Below are 21,451 nucleotides of genomic sequence, written 5' to 3'. Positions count from 1 at the left end.
TTTTGTTTTGGTTCGTTTTGAGCGGGGGGGAGGGTGGAGACGCCTTAATTGTCTTCCCAGCAAGCTGCACTAGATGGCAGTAAGTAGAGGGAAATGAGTTAGAAACCACGCTTTGCAAGGACTCAGTAAAACCTCAGCGGCCAAGCTGCTTACCCCAGAGTTACACCCCAAAATAGGAGGCAGCTCCCTGAAGGAGCAGCTTCCTAAAAGAGATCAGGGCTTGTTTACAGTGCCTCTTCAACCTGTGGGAAGACTGTGACTGTGAGGACAGTAAAACTCAGCTGGAAAACTCCTGCCTTTGCCAGCTCTCCGGCAGCAATACAAAAGCTTGCCTCCCAGCCTCGGTCTCTGCAGGTTGGTGTTGCCAGATCCTTACACTTTTTTTTTTTTCTTTTTTTTTAATTTCTTTGGAGGCCCATCTTTGTCCAAAGGGCCAAAAGAGCCTCAGAGGGTCTCTGCATGCCAGACACATAGCATCTGCCCTTTGGTTGGGGTGGGGAGCCTTGAGCTCGGTGTCTGTAACCCTTTGATTTGAGGCTGGGCACCATGCTCACCCCTCCTCTCCCTCCTTGGTGGCACAATTGTGGTGGCAGTGCCCAGGAGTCACACCAAGGCACCATGTGTGCCACCTGGGGGCCGCTTCGCCGTGTCAGACGACATGTGGGGGATTTCTGAGGTGAACCCGTGTCGGACTAGAAGGTGCTAATTGCTGCCAGGAGACTTTTCCCTGCGGGTTCCCCGTAGACATTGTCAAAGCAGGCCGAGGAGAGCAGGCAGGAGTCACCGTGGGATGTGCTGTCAGAAAGGGCAGATTGTCAAAGGCAAGATTTGTCAAAATGTGTTTGTTTTAACAAAAGTCTCCACAGGAGGCTTCCCAGGCCAGCCGGCGGGGAGGAGTGTGGCAGGGGGATCAGACACGGTGCTCCGGCCCAGGCAGGCCTTGCTCTGCCGGCCTGGGGACACCACTTCTCCAAGCTCCTGCAGGAAGGGACAGAGGTCTCTCAAGTTTCATCTCCTGCAGAAATACAACAAAATCTAAAGTTAAAACCTCATTGTTTTACTTGAAAGGGGTTTTTTTTTCTAGCCAGCTCTCATCGTAGGCCCCACAAACGAGCAACCCAACCCCTGTGTGCCGTGAAGACACAGGGTACCCAGGGAACACAGCAGGGTCTCCCAGGTGGAAGCATGAGGCTTAAATGCCATTTCACATTTTGGTACTGAGATGAAAAAGACAAGGAAAAGCTTGCAATGATCTAAGGCTATGTCACCACATAGCTCACTGGAGCAGCAGACAAGGAGGTCTGCTGAGCTGCAGAGTACAATCTGCTGTCATTTATATCCAATTTAGTGATGATCTAATGTGGATTTAAAGGACCAAAGTCTGGAATGCAACACTGGTCTGTCCCCAGCATTTCCAAATTAAAGGGAAGAGTCCCTCTTAACATCTCTCTTCCTTTAGCTGGGACTGTTTCTTCATGGGCAAGTGAAGATCCATTATCCATGTGAGCATCCATACCCAGAAAGCCCAAGAGCCTGGTACTGGGACCGTTCTTCATGGACACCAGCTGCAGTCTCCCACGTCACAACCAGTGTCCCTAATAGATGGCAAGTGGTTAAAATTGGAAGATGAGTTAATTTAGTTGGAGGGTGATACCTACAAAGGTCTCAGGAGAGACCTACCCCTCCCCATTGGGCTTTAGGGGAATAAGGACTTTTATTTTAGGAGTGTTAGGTGACCTACTCAGGGCTAATCACTTCACATTCAGGTGATATAATGCCTGACTGAGGTAAAATGGATCCAAAAGACAAGGTTAGATGTCTCATATCAATTTTTCTTACAAACAGAAATAGCCTTGCAAGGCCCAAGTCTTCCTGGTTTCATTATGGCCCTTGAAAGTTATTTAGAATGGAAAGCCCCTTCTCAAGTGTGATTTCCAATGAAATATTTGCTGCTTGAATTGATTTACAAGTTAGGAAATGCTATGCACAGATTTTCTCACCTTTGTTATCCTTCCTTTCCTGAGGGACGTTGAAGTGTCATACAGATGAACAACACAATGTTGTTTTCAGTAGCAAAAAATCAACCTTAGTTTAATGGAGGTAACAACTCCCAAATGCATCTTGGTTGTCCCTGGGGGTTGGCTGTGCAAGATCCGTGCAGCCTTGCAGCCATAGAGGAAGATGTTCCTGTGACTTTCCAGGGCAAGAATAGGGAATGGGAAATGACTCATTTTTGTTCCATATGTTTACTTAAAATGAAGTTGTGATAATTAAATAAATTTATTAATCCCAGCAATTCCTTACACATGCTTGTTGTGAAACTGTGAGAAGTTTTCATAAGAGGCCTCAGCCATCTTTCAACCACATTGCTATTCAGCCTCTTAAAATTACCACAAGCAAGTAACACCAGTGCTTGGATTTGTTTAAAGTGAGAGGCAAAACGGAACTTTCAGCAATAACACTGATGTTGATAATATCGGACTCTCCAGTCCTGGGCATGAACAGCCATCTTCTGCTCAACCCCGCAGGGACTCCAAATCTGTATCAGTTACTTCAAATGCAAGGCTTTTGAAAGCACCAGCTGGGTCGTGTTAATTTGCTACTACAGAGCTTAGCAAGACCAGAGCACTGGATTGCTTGCAACGCTCATGTTATTGATGTGGCTGATCACGAGCTTTCAAGGTTGGTTTGAGGTGATGTAATCTACACCTCACTAAGAAGATTAAATAACTCGAAATAAGGTTACTGCAAGCAGTGGACTGCTGCATCTTCTGCAAGACTCTGATGCTGATTATTGCAAAGCCACGGGTCTCTGCTGCAAGGATTGTTTCAGCCATTGATTGCACTGGTATAGGAAACAAAGAGATGTGGCATGTTTTAATACCCCAGTTAAAAAGGAAAAGAAGCAGAGAACTGAGAATACCACCCAGAAATGGACAGGATCAGTATTTTTTGTCCATTCATAGGTGCTCTTTACAAATAGCTGTTTTCTGAAAGCTTTTAGGTTGCTACATAGAAAAATGTGCTCCTTGCTAATGAGATTACAGACCTTAGGGCTTTCTAGAGACCAAAAATTGCCGTTGAGAAGAGTTCTTAGAAAATATGGGAAGTGTGATTAGAGGTGAGCTCTTACGCAGAAATGTCACTGCAGTGCTTAACCCCTGATAGGGACAACCCAGGCCACACACCGAGGAATGCCCACAGACTCCCTCCTTCCACTGTGGTCAGCTTCTAAGTTACTCATAAATGCTCTTGGGAATATATTAATCATCACTGGTTTCTTGGAATGGCATCATTCAGCAGAGGAGGGGAGCATATGGCCCATGGCACCAAGCTGGATTTCATATAGAGCAAGACTAGATTTGGGGTAAATGAAAACCAGCAGGGGCTGGATTCCCTTGCGCATCCCATGTGCCACATGTGCTTTGGGCCATAACATCTTTAGGGCAGCATGTTCCTACATGTTTGTTAGCCTGGATCCAAGTCTTTTGATGGCACAGAATAAATAAAGACAAACTTCTCACCCAATTAATGTTCATAAAGACATTCCTTAATGAAAGAAACATTTTGACCCCAATTTGGCAGTGGGATTCACTGCAACATGATGGTTCAGGATCTTATTTATCCCAGTTGTGATACTATGGAAAAGTGTGGGATCAACTCTCTGGCCATCAGCAGCCTGCTGTTTTTCTGACTTTTGGATCCATTCAATCTGTTTCATCACATGCCTCCCCTTGGCCTTACTGAAGAGATAGGTCTGTTTGTCCTGGTGCTAGAGCTCTCAGTGTTTGCAAAGGAGTCATCATCATGGTCCATGTTGGTTTAATTGTATTTATTCTTCACATAGATGGTCAAGACAGATGTAGTCAAGTGTAAGATCATGATTTCTACAGTACCATGATCCCAAGGTGTTCAAGCAGTTTTCTCAATGTGCTGTGACATCTACACATTTATGTGTATTTGGGAGGAAGCTACTGTTAGTATCTTTTATATTTAAAAACTCTGATAGCCTAAGAAAGAAGACAGAAGGGCACGATATTATTAAAAGAACAGCCTAAGGTGAATTGAATGGCTTATGGCAGCTGTAATGAATGAATTGGAAGGAGAGAGTTATCACTCAGGTCAGATTTCCTGGGATGAGATCTGAAGACCCAGGCCTAAGGGATGGGAAACTGCAAATCTGATGCTGGGTTTCCACCTGGTTTGGACCTGAACCAGTGTAAGTCTGTGTTTTTTTGTTGTTGCTGTTGTTATGTTAGTCCCAATTTTACTGATGTAAATGAGAAATCAGCGATACTTATTATTCCGTTACCATCGGAGAGTACTTCCAGCTCTGAGTTGTTGGGGTCTTGCTCTTGGGATCTCCTCTCCTCCAGTTCCCGTAGCTCTCAGGAGAGGACATTTGCAGTTCGACTGGTGCAGACCAGAACTTGGCTGCAAGCGGATAGGGCTCAGCTCACTTTCTAATGTGCTGCGTAAAACTTGCCCTGAGCATAACTGTGCTGCTCTTGATCAACCGTAACATTTTTCTCTTCCTCTCAGAATCACTTTATGTTGCCAAAGTCAATATTTCAGGTGTTGTTTGCTTTTAATTCGACGTTTATTTCCTGCATTCAGATTTTATTAATGTGACCCCTTTTTATTGTTGTTTGTCAGCGTTAATCCAGGAGTGTATATCATCCGTAGCTAGAGTAGTATGACTACTAAAAGGCTCCCTGACATAATTCGCTGCCCTGTTAACAGTAGCAATAATTTGAGCAATTAGCGAGGCCTCGACATGGGCTTTAACTTCTCTGTCACATAGGAATACCTCCTCGGTGAAGCTGCCATGCTACTTATACTCCCCCATCAAGTCCCAGCCTGAAATAGTGCCCCAGGAGAGCAGCCTGTAATCAGTCCCTTTGCAATGACTGGATGAGCACTAAGTAACTCCTGGCCTTGATTATATTAACGAAGCTGCATGGGGAATGCCCATCCAGAAATCCCCAGATGCCACGCTGATAGAGCAGTCAGTGTGCTCACAGCATCCCTTCCCCTTTCCCCTGGCCTGCAGTCCCTTTGCCAGCAGCCACAGCTTTGATTACAGAAGGGTCACTTCATCTCCTGGGGACCAAACGTGATGGGAACCTCCGTGAAGAGGTGCTGAAGCAACCTCTCAGCTGCTCAGACTAGACTCTCCTGGGTCATGGCAGCAGTGGCACTGTCCCTGAAGCTACCCTTATCTCTGTGCCCCCGTGCATAAAGTGCAAGGTGGCAATGGGAATGGGCATCTCCTGAGCCAGTTAGCACTGGACAAAGTCCTGCAGACTGGCAGGACGTGGCTGGTACAGCCAGGTGGCACATCAGAGGGCTCCAGGTGGCACAGTCGTGTGCTTTATCACCTCTTCTGGGTGGGGAATCGAGGCAGGGATGTCTCCTGCTCAGGAGCATGAAAATTCATGATGGAGCTGGAATTGCCTCACATCCTAAAGGTACCTCTGCACCCTGGTACAATCCCTTTCCATACTAAGTTAAGGCCTGAATCAGAAGAACCGAGAAGAACAACCCAAGTCCTTGACTGGCCAGTCAAGAGAGGTTGAACCCATGGGTGCACTTCAGTGCACCACAACACCAAAAGAGATGCTCCATCTCTAGGAAAGAACAGCCTCACTAAATGCCCTGGAAAATTTCACAGGGAAAAAAAAAATCCCTATACAACGTCAGAGCTTAAAGCCACCACTTTAAAGCTCTATTTTTGGAACTCATTAAAATAGATACAATCTGCACATAAAATAAATTGCTTGCCTTATAATTTTCGCTTCAGTTAGAGATTTACCGGTAACAGCAGTAATTAACAAACTTGTTTTGCTTTCTACTATCAAGACCCTGATTCAACGCAAGGATTCGATGGGGTTTGCTGGCTGATCTTCCCTCACATGCCAGAGCACAAGTCATGAGCATCCTCCCAGCCTGGCAGAGGGCTCCCCCCTGCCTCTGTGCTGCAGTCTTGGAGGGCTTCACACTAGGTGATGCTCCATGAGCTCAATCACCCACCCTCCCTCCGCACACCAAGACCCACACAGGAGGGTCCAAAGCCACCTTCTTGGCTCAGCGGTGGCCCGGGGTCAGTGCACACATGGTGACAACATTTGCAGGTCACCATCCCTGAAGGATGTGGTTGGATGGGAGATAGCTGAGGTCCGTGTTTGCTTGCAGTTTGGGAGGCAAGCTTGAGCTGGCTTGTATTTAATATACCACGTTGATTAACTACAGGTTTTGTGCTTAGGAGGAATCATTATGACACGGGCCTGCAGCCGCACTCCTGCATCACCAGCAGCAGTAAGAAATGATCTGCTCCCAAGAACGTGTCCTGCAGGAAGAGTGCTTGGAGCCAGGCTCGAGCTGCCTTCTAAACTTAATCTATTCTCGCAGTGATCTTCATCAGCAGGATTTCGGTATGAGCTTAAAACTAAGACAGGTCAGACCCAGTGAACTCACAGCTCAAATAGCCTAGAGTCTTTGTTGCAGAGGGACAGACCTCAAGACTGACAGGCTGAAAGAGTGAGCAAAGCAAGGGTGGAGTAAACAAAAGAGTGCAGTCTGCTTTTGCTTTAGCAAGCAATTGGCATCTGAAACGAGGAGCAATTTCATTCTTTTTCTGTGAGTTGCTGCATGACATGATCAAACAGGAATAAGCATCTGGAATTGAAGGCCAAAAAAACAGTGCAATTGAATTGCTGATTTCTCTGTAAGGCTCCCTGAGATAAAAGGGTTGTCCCCAGGGAAATGAGAGACCAGGGGAAAGCATTAAAGGCACGGTTGATGTCTTTTCTGCTTTGCATATAATCCCCTGAAAATTGGAATGTCCGACTGCTTGCGACGACACAAGGAGGACTAATACTCTGGGATCACATGAGCAATTATCTGATTCACAGGTGAATATGGTAATAAAGGGGCTGAAAAGCAAACTGCCAGAGAGAGGGCAAGAAACAGCAGGCTTGCTTGGTTGCGGGTCATGCCACGAACACCTCTTGAGATCAAGCAGTAAAAATAATTAGGGTTGGGAAGGCGAGGAGAGAGGTTCCCAGATGGTGTGGGTGATAGATAAGGAGTCGGCTTTTTATCTGCTGCCAGGCCATCCTCTCATCCCGTTTGGTGACTGACTCAGATCTCCGACACGTGGGGCTCTGTGCCAGTGGAACTGGCAGGGCACTGATGCTTCCAGCCTGGATTAAAGGTTAGGCAAGCTGGGTCTTGCTTTGAGGTCTGATTATTCGCTTCTGTATTTGTACAACGGAGGAGAGAGAAATTCTTGCCAGTGCGGAGATGGGTCGGCTCCCCTTTCCAGAGGACTGGCAGCTGGGAGCTCGGCTGTGTCACACACGACTCCCATGCCATGCTGTATAAAGCAGGGTGTAGCAGGGATGACCTTTGCCAAACCTGGGGCCCTGCAGGGTCTTCGAGAGCCCTGCCCAAATACTTGCTCTGTCCTTGTTTGCTCCTTCTTCTAATGACATACACAGCAACCATCCCCTTATAACCATGATGATCTGCAAACCAATCTGCCCTTTCCTTCACAGCTCTGCCAGCATCCACAAACCATTTACAATTTGCCCACAGAGAAAATCACAAGCTATCTTTTACAGTCCCCTGTGTATCTGATTTTGTGCAGAAGAGAGGTCTGGCTTTGGTCTAGTGGTGCATCCAATCCAGATGTTGGCTGAGGAGCATCTGCAAAGAACATCCTCTGTTGTTAGAGTTCCCTGAATAGCAGGAACATTTGCAATTACATTGACTGCAACAAAAAACTTTAGGGCATCTTCAGGCTCCAGGGAATAAAGTGATCAGCCCTGAGGTCAGGAAGAAGCACTGTTCCTCAGGGCAGCAGTGCACAGCTAAGGCTGCTTTGCGAATCCAGTGCCTTTTGTTTAAAGCACACAATCCTAGGTCTCTAGCAAACAGCCTGGTGGGTTTTTCCAGCATGGAGATGTGTCTTGAGGAGGACAGATCCTTACGAGCAGACCAGTAAGAGGCCTGATCAAAAGCAGATGCATGTCTTAAGGTCTGTCTGGACAGCAGTAGTCAGCAGCTACCCTCTACGCTACCCAGATTTTCCCTGGCGATGTTGGTGATGGCAAAGCAGAGCAGATCCAGCCTCTGTCTTGCATGTTCACACCAGGGTGCTTGTGGTGGACCCTTTCTCTGGGGCCAGGCTCACAGTAGGAAAGCTCGTGGGCAATCCTGTCACTGCAAACATGACCACACCAGCAGTGTAGAAAGTTTTAGGGTGGTGGGCTTTAGTTGAAGGGTCACCCAGCTAAACCAGCTTGCTGGAGAAGCCATTTTCCATAGAATTTATTTTATGGATAAATTAATTTTACATGTGACATGCCCAGTACCACGTTTAAGGTCAGGACTGGTAATGCCAAAACGCACAGCCTGCAAAAATGAGGTGCAGAGAGGTCAGGGAGTGCCAACGCCTTACTTTTCCTTGTGCCTCCTGCTGTCGCTGATGTTCACAGACAGCTAAGTGCTCGCAGAAGGAAAGGAAAGTCTATCAAAATCCCCTGCAGTGGGACTGTGAAGAAGACTTTCCCAACCCATGCTGCTTTCAAATCCACTCAAGCTGTACAGAATCGTGTAACATCCTCCTAGTCTGGATAAAGAAGCAAAAGGCAGGGAGGCGCGACCCCCTAGAGGAAGACTTTCAGTGGGAAGAAAAAAAAGAAAAAAAAAGGAAATTCTGGGTTTGCAGATAGAAATCCTGTTTTCCTGGGAGCTCAGTCCGGGCAGCAGTAGTAGGGAGCCCACAAACCATCCAGCAGCGAGGCAGTGAGGAGCAGAAGGAACACTAGGGCGTGCTGTTCCCCCAAATTCTGGTGCTGGTGCACATTTCTTTTGCCCAGGGTCTGAGGGTCGTTTTCTGCTGCGGGTAGGCAGAGAACTTTGATCACACTGTTTGGCTGTTCTTGCGAGGAAATTAATTGCATTTGCTGCGTGAAAGGCTTTTAGCACGAAGGTAAAAGCAGAGGGCAGGTATTTATAGGGAACCAGAGCTCAAATGCGAGATAGCGCTGCTTATATTACAGGGAAGGAATGACGAATAACAGCAGCAGTTCGGAGGGTTTAATTAACCTTCCTGCTATTCCCATCAAGAGGGGAAAATAAGGTGGGAATTATCTTGGGGTACAAACTCAGCTGTGTGCTGACGCCAGGCACAAATGGTGCCAGCTGGGTGCAGAAGGAGGGTGCTTTGTCCCCCTCCGTTGTACTGCTTTAAGCGTGCTGAATACTTGATTTCACTCTACCTTTAAGGCCGAGCATTTAGCAAACTGCTGCAAAGTAATCCGGTGTCTCAGTAGGGAAAGAGCTCAAATGAGCGGTGCGTTGGCTTTGTTTCCCTCGCACGGTAAAGAAAACTCGCAGCTCCCAAAGAAGAGGCTCTTTGTGTTCCTGCTGTTAAAGAAGGGCTCGTGCCCCCTAAGGCTTCTAAACGAACACATGAAATCGGTGTGGGGATTTTGAGCTCCGTAAAATTCATTGCTGCGTGCACACTCCAGCAGCACACGGGAGCTCGGGGTATTTTCCTTTAATTTAGCAGGAAGCTGTTGCAGCTGCTGTGGCACTTCAAAGACCATTCAGTGCATTGCTCCTGCACCTGACGAACACAAGGCCACGGTGTTGTTAAACTGCCAGCGTGGAGGGAAATGCCTTTGCAAGCAGCAGCCAGGCTGCCTGATGTGCTTACGCTTGGCTACGGCCACACCGAGTCCGTGTGTACTGCCCCATCACTCCAGTTTGTCCCAGTTAATCCAGCTCCATACCAGCTGGGACCACCCTGAGCCTCTTGCCTAAACACAGGCTACCTGTGTTGCCTTTTGGGGTGCTCGTGAATTTTCTGCAGCTCTTCCTCCTGCAGTGCAATTCGGATAATTTCAGTGGGTTTGAAAAAAAACCTATGGGTTTTGGTTCTGGAAATCCTGTGTCACCTGCTGCTGCCACAGCCAGGCAGTCAGATTAAGCAGCAGCCCCTTCACTGCCACAGCCAATCGATAGTAATTTATATGCAAACCTAATATTTACAAATCTGTGCTCTTGCACCTGCCTTTTTAACTTCATCCCTGAGCTGATGGCTGGAAAATATCCCGGGGAGGCAGCAAACTAAGAAAATGAGAGGTTTCTCCAGTACAGGCCACGACACTAAGTCCTATCTGAGTCAGCAGCAGCCAGCAGATGCAGATGAGAAGGCAGAGCTTGGTCACGTAGGGGCACGAGGCAGCTGTGAACCTGGTCCATCTGCCTCACTGGACAAAGCAAATGCATTGAATGGGTAAAAGTGGCCAATGCGTTTTTCTCTGCTTGGTCAAATAAATATAAAACTAGTGGGTCAAATAAGTATAAAAACTAGTGGGTCAAATAAATATAAAATCAGTGAGTCAAATAAATGTAAAATGAGTGGATTTAGCTTGCTGCCTGTGAAATGAAAGCTGCCGGCCCTGCGAGGGGAAGTACAGGTCCAGGAGTTGATGTGTTGGGAGATCCGCACTTTTTTTCCTGTGTTTTTGTTGTTGGTGGTTGGTTGGTTTGGGCTGTGTAATGAAAAGTTTGAAAAGGACGTAGTTCCTTGTGCTTCAACCCATAAGTCTGCTCTTACTAACGGGGTTCAGGACCTGTGTTCTGTGTTTTTTTACTGCCTGCCAGGTTTGGGACGAGTTTTTGGTACAGCCACTTAGCAGAGACCTGGATGCAGGATGCTCTGTTGGTCTCAGCTGGCAATTTCTAAGCTGTGTTGTGACCACTTCTATCTCAAAGCTGAGACACAGGGTATATTTTGCTGAAAACAGGGTATTTTCTTTTAAGAAATGTGGTCATATCTGTCAAAGACTATAAGGCTGTATTCCTTCATATGACATAATAACTGCACAAACAGGCACTGAGGCACCGAAATAGAATGGCCTAATTGGTTTGCTTTCCCTAGGAGATGCAGCACCAGACAATGAACCACAACATCTTAAATCTACACTGAACAATAGCTTTGTCTGTAAGTGGGATATTTTTAAGCAATGGGGAGAACAGTTGGGGTAGAACTAGGTAACATTTTTCAGATGGATAGTTTAGTTGCTAATAAACGCCGTTTCAGGCTGACTGAAACTATCCATAGACTCAGGCTGAATTCAGCTAATGTTTTCTGCGACAACAAGGGAGACTTCTTCTTTCTTGACAAAGCAGAAAAGCTCCAAAAGCTCCATTTTACTGTTTCAACATTTAAATCACTCAAGAGAGTTCCATGTCTTAGAATTTAGCTTGGTTTTATTTCTTTATTTTGAAAAGCATACCCCCAATTAATTGAAATATGTTATTTTGGGTCCATCCCAGATAAACTCTTCAACCTTTATTCCACGGAAAGCAAAAAATTTGGAAAGGATTTGTTTAGTCTATTTCCATAGATCTGCTCTAGGACTTTGCTTGCTTTTTCCATTGACTTTGGAGTGTGAATATAATGTGCAGCTGGTGAGTTTGTCTTTACAGCTGATAAAGCAAGTTACACCAGGGGCACGTGGAAATGAACCCTAGACACAGGTCAAGTACATTAAATAGAGTTCTCCTCCAGTGGCCTCACGTTACAGACCTGATTTATGTTTCTGGTGCATGCGGTTCACTCTGGAGCCTGGCATGGTTGCACCTAAGCTGTCCAGCCAAGCTTCAAAGTTCCTCTTTTCTCATCTTGCTTGTATGAGGCGGGGAAGGTAGGAGGCATAAGGATCAGCTCTGAAAGTCAGAGATTGATGGAGCTGACACCAGAGTCTCTGCGTTCACTGGCCGTGGTCTGTGAAAAGAAAACGTGCTGAAGTAGTCCATGCAAACAGACAAAATATGCCTTTTTCAGACAATCTAATGCTTGAGAAGCCTCATTAATTATGGTTGCAAAGTGCAGAGAAGCTATAGCTTCTATCTAACAAGGCATTTTGCAAGTACTATCTCTGTTTCAGAAGATAAAAGCGAGGGATCATTCTCGGCCTGATTTTCATTGAGATTTCATGGAGAGATTGTAAAAAAACATTAAGGAGATTAAGGGCATGCAAGGCCTCTTAAAAGCAGTGGGGTTTAGACACCTGATTTGTTATTGCATTTTGCAAATCATGGGTAGAAAAAGGGGTATTTGACCTCAGCAACTTCAGGTGTCTAATGAATTTAATGCTTAAGTAGACCGTGATGCCCTGGCACTGCTCTGCAGTCCGTGGAGGCTGTGGGAGGGAAGAAGCTGAATTACACTCCTGCTCCAAATCGCATTCAGGAGGACTCGCTCTTTGATAACACAGCCCATGTTGCAACGTTACAGCTCTGCTAGGTGAAACCTGCCCCAACACCCAGCCACAAGCCATCCACCATAAGCACACAGGAGAAGGGAAAACCAAGGCAAGGCAGGAGAGCTGCTTCCTCAGAGCAGCCCCCCACTGCCCAAGAATCAACAGTTCAGCCACTTCCTGCTTCCTCTGGTGGTACTTTCCCATATTTTTGTCATATGCTGTGGAAAAATAAATAAATAAATAATAATAATAATAATAATAATAAAGCTGTTTCTTTCTCTAAATCTCCACCTTCATACTGTCCCTAGTCCTGGTGTTAGAAAATAGAATAACAACAACTACAACAACAACAAAGAATAATCCTTCTTTATTCACCATTTCTGTGTCCTTCATAATTTTGTACTCTTTGATCGTATCTTCCCTTTGTCATCTTTCTCAGCCCGAGAGAGATACTCCTCATCTATTTCCTCCTGATGCATCGGATATTGCTTCCTACCTATATAGCGAGCCAGTGGTTAAAGCTTAATGCAAGGTGCTGGATCAGTCAGTGAGGGGACATTCCCCATGGCCAAATCTGAGGAACAGGTACCTCTGAGATGGCACACAACAGGCATTGAATTGCACTGGGCACAGGGAAGGGAACAGAAACCATTTTATTCACCTGGCTCAGCGAAGGACATGTATAAGGCAAAAAAAAAAAAAATAATAATAATAAGCCAATTCAAATACACTGAAGTTGACTTTCCACTTTTATCTTTGCAATGTCCGCAAATCGTCTATACCGAGATTTTAACACCCCAGCTGTGATGGCAGCACTTGTGGCATCTCCTTGGCTCTCACTGGCTGAATGGGTCACTGACCGCTCAGGAAATCAATACCACCCCCTGAGCATCCTGGGCTACTTGCTGCTGTTGGCTTCTCGGGTAGGATTGTCCAAACTGAGGATCAGCTGCCAGCAGGGATACGCAGGCAACCTCACAGGAACACGGGGACATTGCTGAATAGCCAAAGGTCTCTTTGTGCATATGGACATGGACTTGCTCATGGCCAACACGGCTGTTGTTGCTGTTCCACTTCCAAGTGGCAGCACCCAAAAAAAAGAAAAAAAAAAAAAAACAATTTTGGAGCCTAGAATGGGATTTTCCTCTAGTTACCAAATACGGAGTTCCTACAGCTGTAGTTGTCCATATATGATTTGGTGCCTAAACTATAGGGAAAGCGATCCAGCTGACCAAACGCAGGGGCCTGATTCAGTTCCATTTGCCATTTGAGGAACACGTGCATTTCTGGACTAAGCCCACCTGCTTATCTGGGATTCACAGGTCCCCAAAAGTCTACAAACCGTTCAGGAGAAGCCACAGATCTTGTTTTTTTCTGAGAAGCCATGTAGACCAGAAGCTACTCTAATGTACTCTCGCCTCGTCCCTTGATGTCCTTAGTGGTCAAAGAGGCCCTTAGGAAACGTAGATTCTCAACATTTCCTATGATCAGGCCAAATATACATGACAGAGTCAAAATAACTCAGGGCTGGCAACTGCATCTAAAGTTTGGATGCATTTCTCCTTTGCTTCCCTCTGCTCAGATGTTATTCTCAGAAGCTGTACGTCTAAAACTGCCTGCGAAAGACTTTCTTGAGCAATCCGACCTGCTGCCTTTCCCCACCCCATTTTGTTTTTCCAAAGTTGCCTTTCGCAGTAGAAGGATGCAAACAAGACTCTTCCAACATGGGGAGGCAACAGCTGAAAAAGGGAGAGAGAACAAGAAAAAGCAACAGGTTGTAATAGTGGGTGGTGAAATGAGTCCTAGAGACGTAGGAGAAACGCAGTCAAGATGTCTTCTCCTGTCCTCCATCCGCTCAGCACTCTGCCCACGTGGGTGCTAAGGCAAAGCTTTCTGCCTGCTGTTTTAGCCAGTGGCAGCCAGTGACTGCTGCGGTGACATAAATAAAATTTACATGCCATTGGTGCGTGACTAGGAGCACACCAAAACATCCTTTTGAAACGGAGCAGACCATACATTTTGATGTCTCCAGACATCAGAAACATGGGAGGTGTGCAGAAGAACAAATGGGTGATTGTTTGTCCTGGGGGTTGGATTCTCCTTGTGTCTCCCACCGTCAACATCCGGGGCCAGTCCAGTGGAGATGCAAACATCAAGACCATCACAGAAGTTGTCCTTGAGGGTCTCATGTGCCTTACAGAATGGCTGAGTGGTTTTACCATGGCCAAAAACATCCATGGCAGACGTTAAGTGGGGTTCTCACATGCTTCAGCTGGTGGCTCAGGTGGCACTGAAGTCTTCTGTGATGCAATCCCAAAGCAGCAGGGACCTCCTGGGATGTGGTCCTGACCATCAGGCTGTTTCTCTGAATGTTTTCCTCTCAGTTCTTACTGCACGTACCACCTCTTTGCGGTACGTTTTTTAGTCTTCAGGGGTTTCTGTCCTGTCTCTGTCCCCGCACTCCTCTCATGCTCTTGCCTTGGGGGATGAAGCATGTCCCAGAGCAAAGCTGCTCTCAAAGGTTTGAAGCTGAGCTGGTGAGCAGCTGTGAGTGATGTGAGCCAGTGCTCCTCGGGACACCCTTTACAACTGTGTGACCTCCAGCCAGGCAGACAAATGATGTAGGGAGACATAAACACCAAGGTTTGTGGCCAGGGCAGTGAAAAGAATGGGGATTTTTTTCATTTTGCTTTGGTCATTTTCCTTAAAGCGATCAATAAAATTAAATAACCCGTCTCATACCTCAACACCTGCCTCAGCAAAATGGCACTCCACACCTGCCTGTTTTCCTCAGCAAAATGACACTAGTCTGCATGTATTTTCTGTCCATATATTAAATCTGATTGCTGTAGGGAGAGGGACGTACCAGCATGTAATGTATGAGTTTATTTCAATTCCAAAATTGCCCCAGTGCCCCATTGCTTCGGATGAGCCAGCGGGACATCTGGGGCTTGGTAGAAACTGTGCAAAGGTAAAGAGACAGCAAGAAAACCCTTCTACAGGTATGTGTGTGACACCTTACAGCTGTAGGGACTGATCTGCTGAGCCCGGTGGGGACCCTCATGTGGGTGGCTTCCTAGGTACAGAAAGAAGAAAAATTAAGATCTGAGCAAACACTGCTGAGAGAGGGGCCTCGGTAGAGGGCATAAGCACCTTCATCTTATTAATAGTCTCTGTTTTAACAAAGAATAGGGTCACCTTGACTCTGCCTGGTGTCTGGGCTTTGCTATAGGGCAGCTCTTTAATGAAGGGCACAGCACTCCTGGAAGTGTTACAGGGCTGAAGGAACGAAGGCTCCTGGCTTGAACCCACAGTTGAAACAAAAATTGCTGTAGGGCTTAAACCTGTTTTTAACAAGCGTACGTAGCCTGCCAGATCTGGTGAAAGATTAGCAATTTAATTATACAGGCCTTGGCTTCCTGCTTTCCATTAAGTGCCTAAAATCCTTCTAAAGAGGCCCATTATGTTGCCTTTTTTTTTTTTTTTTTTTTTGCTTTTACATTAACTAGGCATTTCAGAGCAGCATAAACACGGAAGCAAGACAGGGATTCCCTTGCAGACGTCTCGGGGGGTTTCTAGCTAAGTGCCTCCTGATGGATCTGTCAGGGCTACCCGGGAGACCAAAACCTGTCACCCTGGAGTGAGCATTAGCTTCATTTCCAGAGTCCCTGCGAGCGCTTTCCATTTGTCCCCCACTGAACTCAACGAGTAAGCCCACCCATGCACATACCCATTGCAGTCCTCGTGGTTTGCTGACTCTGTATCCACAACTTTGGACATAGCCCTGCTGTACTCACCCCAAATCCTTACATCCCCACCAGGCACCCGCTGATCCACATGGTTTGGGTCCCACCGTTGTACCTGCCAGAGTCTGTTTCTGCAGTAGGATTTCTGCTGGGCATAAGGGGGCAGATACCATGTGTTTTTAATAGACGTTTTCCTGATAAATGCCCTTATGACTCAGAAAAGTGGTGATTTCTGAGTCCTCTAAGCATTTATACATCCCCAAGGCTGAGCTGGGAAAGGATCAAACGCCAGAGCACCAGGTTGCCGCCGCTGGAGATGTTGGCTGTCTGTTTTACCTGAAATCCTTTAAAAAGCAAAGCGAGAACATCTCCTCTGCAGGCAGCACGGGAAGTGTTGTGAGGATGTAATGGAGCGTAATCAGTGACAGATTTGTCATCTGTATTCCACCCCGTAGCACTGCAGCACGGGGAGGGATTGCCGCTGATTGTTTCAGCGAAGCACTGCCATAGAGGAGATTGCTATCTCGTCAAGCTATTTCTATGTCCTGTTAAGCCAGTTTTCAATTTGGGGACAGGCAGGGAGAAACGGGGTTCTTTCTGATCAGCCATTTGGGGTCACCCCGCTATGAGGGTCTCGCTGGGGTAAGAGGAGGGCGTAAGGTGATACAGAAGCACTGCTGGAGGTGTCAGCATCTCCCCAGCGCCTGCCTTGTGTGACCTGATCACACCTTCAGAGATAAAGCAAACTCCAGATGTGGCACCAGAAAATAATTTCCCCAGATCATAGTGTCCTGTCGCTTACAGTCTGCCCTCTGGAACAGTCTGGGAAATTCACCTAATGCATCTTTTGATTGTGTAGGAGCACTTTGGTTGCTCCTGCTAGAGTTTCCAGCCTCATCCATGACAGAGCATCAGAGGATTTTGTGATAGAGGAGGCACAAAAAAAGATGTCCTCTTCCCGAACTAAATGTCTTTCCTAGGACAAGTGGCAGGAGAGCGGAGGGGCTGAGCCAAGCAAGGTGGTTCCTGGTGGTCTTCCTCTTGCTGCTGGCCCTTGCCAAGGCTTTGAGGAAGGGAGTCATCCCCCTGAGCTGCCAAGGCTCCCTCCAGGAGTCAGGAGAGGGAAAGCCTGAAGGCCCACAACATGAGTGCCCTTATTTTGGAAGTCCTTGTTGGTCTCCGTTGACCATGAAGATCCAGACAAGGCCCCCATAAGCCAGTAAAACACCCCACAGGGTGCCCTATGAATGTCCCTTTGCAGGGACCAGACATCAGGTCATGGAGAAGGGCACCCTACAGGAGTCTCACAGATCCTGAGCCCTTCCTAAAGCCCAAGGCCCTCCAACCAAGTTATTATCGGACTAGGAGGCAGAGAAAGGACCGAAAAAGTATTTTCATTTTTGAATTTCGTAGGTGGAGTCTTTTGGTTTTGTTGTTGTTGTTATTGTTGTTGTTTTGTTTTTAGCCAAAAAAATCATACTGAGGTATGATTCATGTTTTCTTAATGCCTTGGAAGTCTGCAGTGTCATTCTCCTGGTTTGGCATCCCAGTTCAAAGTGAAATACATAAAGTCAAAAGAAGCATGTCAAGGAGTTTCTCAAGCTTTCATCATCCTTTTTTTTTTTTTTCTGTGAGCAGAAGCTGTCGTTTTTCAGCTGAGTAGCAGCGTGTAAAAAGGAATTGAGGGAAGGGCCTGATAATAAAGCGTTAAAGAGATTTTTGTTTTTATTTTTGGCGGTGTAAGGATGGAGTCTCTATGTATATGATATCAGCTACACATTCAACAGCCGAAACTGCTTTTTGCCAGGCTTATAAAAACCCACCCGCAGCGTCCAGGTATTAGGACGAGTGGCTATTAGCGACTGGATGCCAGCAGTAAGAGGAGCTTTGCTTTTACGCAAAACAAGGGTATGAAGAAATACGCGAGGATGCGGCGCAAGCTCCCGCGGCTCTGCAGGCCCTCGCGGGTGCCGGCTGAGCTCCGGGTCTGCGCCCCCCTGCCCAAGGTGAGCTGCTCGTGTCGGGATGGAGGAGGTGGGTGCCGTGCCCGTGGAAGGGAGAGGGCAGGGGGGGGATTCAGTCCTGGACTCGTGGTGGCCTCTCCCAAGGATGAAATGCTCTGAAGGCGAAGGAAGGAGGGGGATGGAAAGGGACGGGGAGGTGGGCACCTCTTCCTTGAGATGTGGAGACCTCTGGGGCATCCTTTGGCCGGGTTAAATGGGAGATTGCTTTGCTGCCAATGCTTTGAGATCGCTTTGCAGCTGAGGGCATTGGGGCTGCTTAGTCTGGAGAAGAGGAGGCTGAGGGGGGGGACCTCATCACTCCCTACAGCTACCTGAAAGGAGGTTGTAATGAGGGTGTCAGTCTCTTTTCTCAGGTGACAAGTGATAGGACACAAGGAAATGGTCTCAAGTTGTCCCAGGGGAAGTTTACATTGGATTTTAGGAAGAACTTCGTCATGGATCAAGCATTGCAATGGGATTCGCAGGGAGGTGGTGGAGTCCCCACCCCTGGAGGTATTTAAGAGATGCCTGGACGTGGCACTGAGGGACATGGTTTAGTGATGGGACTCGGTAGGCCAGGCTGATGGTTGGACTTGATGATCTTGAAGGTCTTTTCCAAGCTAGATGATTCCATGATTTTGTGATTTTATACCTGAAGTCACTTCAAATTCAAGTGGGAGACCTCAGGGGCTGCTGAGAGCGGTCGGAAAAATGAGCTCCCTCATCCCCATCTGTGGCCAGCAGAGGTGCAGGGCTCACCTCCAGTCTGCCTCTGGAGAAGCTCTCCCTCTCACTGGCTATTTACAGAGCAGCTACATAAATAAAGGGGTGAAAATCACTGAAAATCTCCCTCGTCCCCCCCACCCCCAGACACCTTTACAATGTTTTATAGTGTGCATGGTTTGAAAGTTCAGGACCTTGCTTCTTCTGGAGTTGTCAAGCTTTGCAAGCTAAAAACCCTTGAAGCACATAGCAAGAAATATTGTAAATGTTGCTAAAGGCCCTGTCTTACCAGAAGTGCCCGGGAAAAACCCTGTCAGTGCCTGGGGGTGATTTCTGTGGGCTGTGTGTGAGGTGAGCTAGAGGAGGAAGCAGGCAAGGGGACAAGCACAGGACATGGTTTGGGCACTTTCAGGTGCATTGATTTCCTCTCTGCCTCTGTGTGCCTTGCTGTAAGTGATGGCACAAGCTGAGAGCATTGTAACCACTGTGCTGGGTGGATTCATTCACTTCTGCTTGTAAAATCCCTGGGAATTTCAGAGCAAGGTGGAGGGGTTGTCCTGTGGTCTCTGGGGGAAACCCAGGACCACAGAAAGCTGGTTGGGCAATAAAACCCCTCAGTAGACACGAGGAAGTCGTGTGTGGACTCCAGTGGTTCAGGGATGAGGATGGCTGTTAGCAGTGTTAAAAGAGGGTAGGTTTAGGTTAGCTATAAGGAGGAAATTCTTCCCTCAGAGGGCGGTGAGGCCCTGGCCCAGGCTGCCCAGAGGAGCTGTGGCTGCCCCATCCCTGGCAGTGCCCAAGGCCAGGCTGGATGGGGCTTTGGGCAGCCTGGGCTGGGGGGAGGTGTCCCTGCCATGGCAGGGGGTGGGATGAGATGGGCTTTGAGGTCCCTTCCGACCCAAACCATCCTGTGATCCTATGATTGCATGATCACTGGGGCCCCAGCCCTCATGCAGTACCAGATTTTGTAGAAATCCTAAAAGCAGAATTACGGGCATGCATCACAAGGGGATCGTAAATATCATTTTTAATTAACTGGCTATTCTACAGAGGAGACTTTGTGCAGTGCTGCGAGACATGGGAACAAAGTTCAGCCTGTCCCTGTTGCAGAACTCCAAATTTCCCCTTCCCCAGCCCAACACCAGCAAACAGATGTGCTCTGTGCCTCCTATTTATGCGCTCCCAAGAAATTAACACCCCGTTAAGCTGCACAATGCAGCACATTTATTTTTATTTCACTGTACTGCAGCTTTTCAATGTTAACTCTGTACTATTTCTTACTGGAAGCAAATCCAATCTAGCACCAAGTGTTGCTTAAATTAGTGGCCTAGGAGGCGATGAATTACATGCAGCAGAAATAGTACCTATAGCTTAAGATAAAGCAGCTTCCAAGCAGCAAAGCCCAGTGTTTGCTTCAGGTGCAAGAGGCAAAGGACAGAGGAAGAAGATTTACCTTCAGAATACCTGAAGCTGAGACTGTGATTTGTCTGCAGACCCATTTTAAGGCAATAAACAGCTATATTTATATCTCCTGAATGTGCCTATTATTTCAAGATCTCACCCAAATGAGTGCAAGTGACATGACAAAGCAGCACTGTAGGGAGCCAAAAAATGTATAAAAAGCAATTGATCCATTATAGATGCAGTCTCGGGCAAGCTCAGTCTATTTTTAATCATTTTAATAATGCAGCTGATTTGCTGCATCAAGGAGGGAAGCTGAAGAGGGACCCCAGCAAGCTAAATAATCCAGTGGGACATCGAATGGTGAGGCTGAGGTAAATAGGGTTAGAAAAAGGGACGTTGTATGGTGTTTCTACATTAATTGTGTTGCAGAAATTGCAGAGATTTGGGTGTACATTAGACAAACCAAGGCAGAGGTCCTGATTTCTCCATGTTCTCCATGTTCTCCATGAGCACAGCCCTCTTTGTCTCGCTAAAACAGCCAAGACCCATCTGAGCATCACCCGCTCAGCTCGCCCGTGCAGCAGATGAAAGGACCACACTGCCCTCCATCCGCGTGGCCCTGGGGGAAGTCTGGAAGAGAGAGATGTTGAGGTTTTTCCCTCCCTTCCCCAGAGTGGCCTTTAAAGGAGAGTGGATGTGAGAAGGACAAGAGACAGACGCCTACTAGCCAAAAGGATGGCTTTTGGGGCGCTCAGTTAAAACACGAAAATAAAACAATGTCTTAGCTCCAGACAGTGGTGTGGGGCCAACCAGGGAAAGAGGGACCACCCAGCGAGGAGAGAGCAATGCAATGGGGTGGTGAAAAAAGACAGAGAGCAGCAGCCATGACCAGGGAGGAGATGAGATGCTGGCTGCATGCAGCAACAATAAAGCAGAAATTATGGCTCAGATTTTGAAGCTTGAAAGCCGGGCACCGCACTGCACCTGGGATTCTTCAGGGGCAGGGTGATCCAGGACTCCATTTCACTGAAGCTCGCTTCATAAAACAAACAGAAATGTCCATGCTCGAGGCTGTGAAAAGGCTGGGGTGAGCCCTGATGCTAAACCTGCCAGGGTTAGCTCGACTCCACTCATCTTTTTCTTTCTTTCTAATACCTCAGGGCTGCTGGCGCTCCCCATCTGGGGACTTTCTTATAAAAACGTTTATCTTGTTGTCGTGTGGAAGCGGCATTTTTCCTCCGTTATGGAGTTATGTCAATCCCACTGCGGGCGAGAGGTCACGAAGGGG

At 47.2% G+C, this 21,451-nt stretch overlaps 1 protein-coding gene across 4 annotated transcripts in view; it reads left to right on the top strand.

The window, feature by feature from the left end:
- Positions 1-21,451, top strand: part of FRMD4A (FERM domain containing 4A) — a 362,821-nt gene that overhangs the window by 125,604 nt on the left and 215,766 nt on the right. Inside the window, exon 1 of one of the 4 annotated variants that reach the window (XM_083819658.1) lies at positions 15,800-18,039. The exons of the other annotated variants lie outside the window; for them this stretch is intronic. Within the exon in view, the coding sequence (XP_083675784.1) occupies positions 17,944-18,039 (96 nt within the window). The 5' untranslated portion in view covers positions 15,800-17,943. Of the gene's footprint in view, positions 1-15,799; positions 18,040-21,451 lie in introns of those variants that run through there. 4 annotated transcript variants of the gene reach the window in all.

This window comes from Anser anser (genome assembly GCF_964211835.1).
Source record: "Anser anser genome assembly, chromosome: 1".
In the NCBI taxonomy this organism is placed as follows: domain Eukaryota; kingdom Metazoa; phylum Chordata; class Aves; order Anseriformes; family Anatidae; genus Anser; species Anser anser.
Note: the sequence above shows the minus strand (reverse complement) of the source record. Positions and strands in the feature narration are given on the sequence as shown.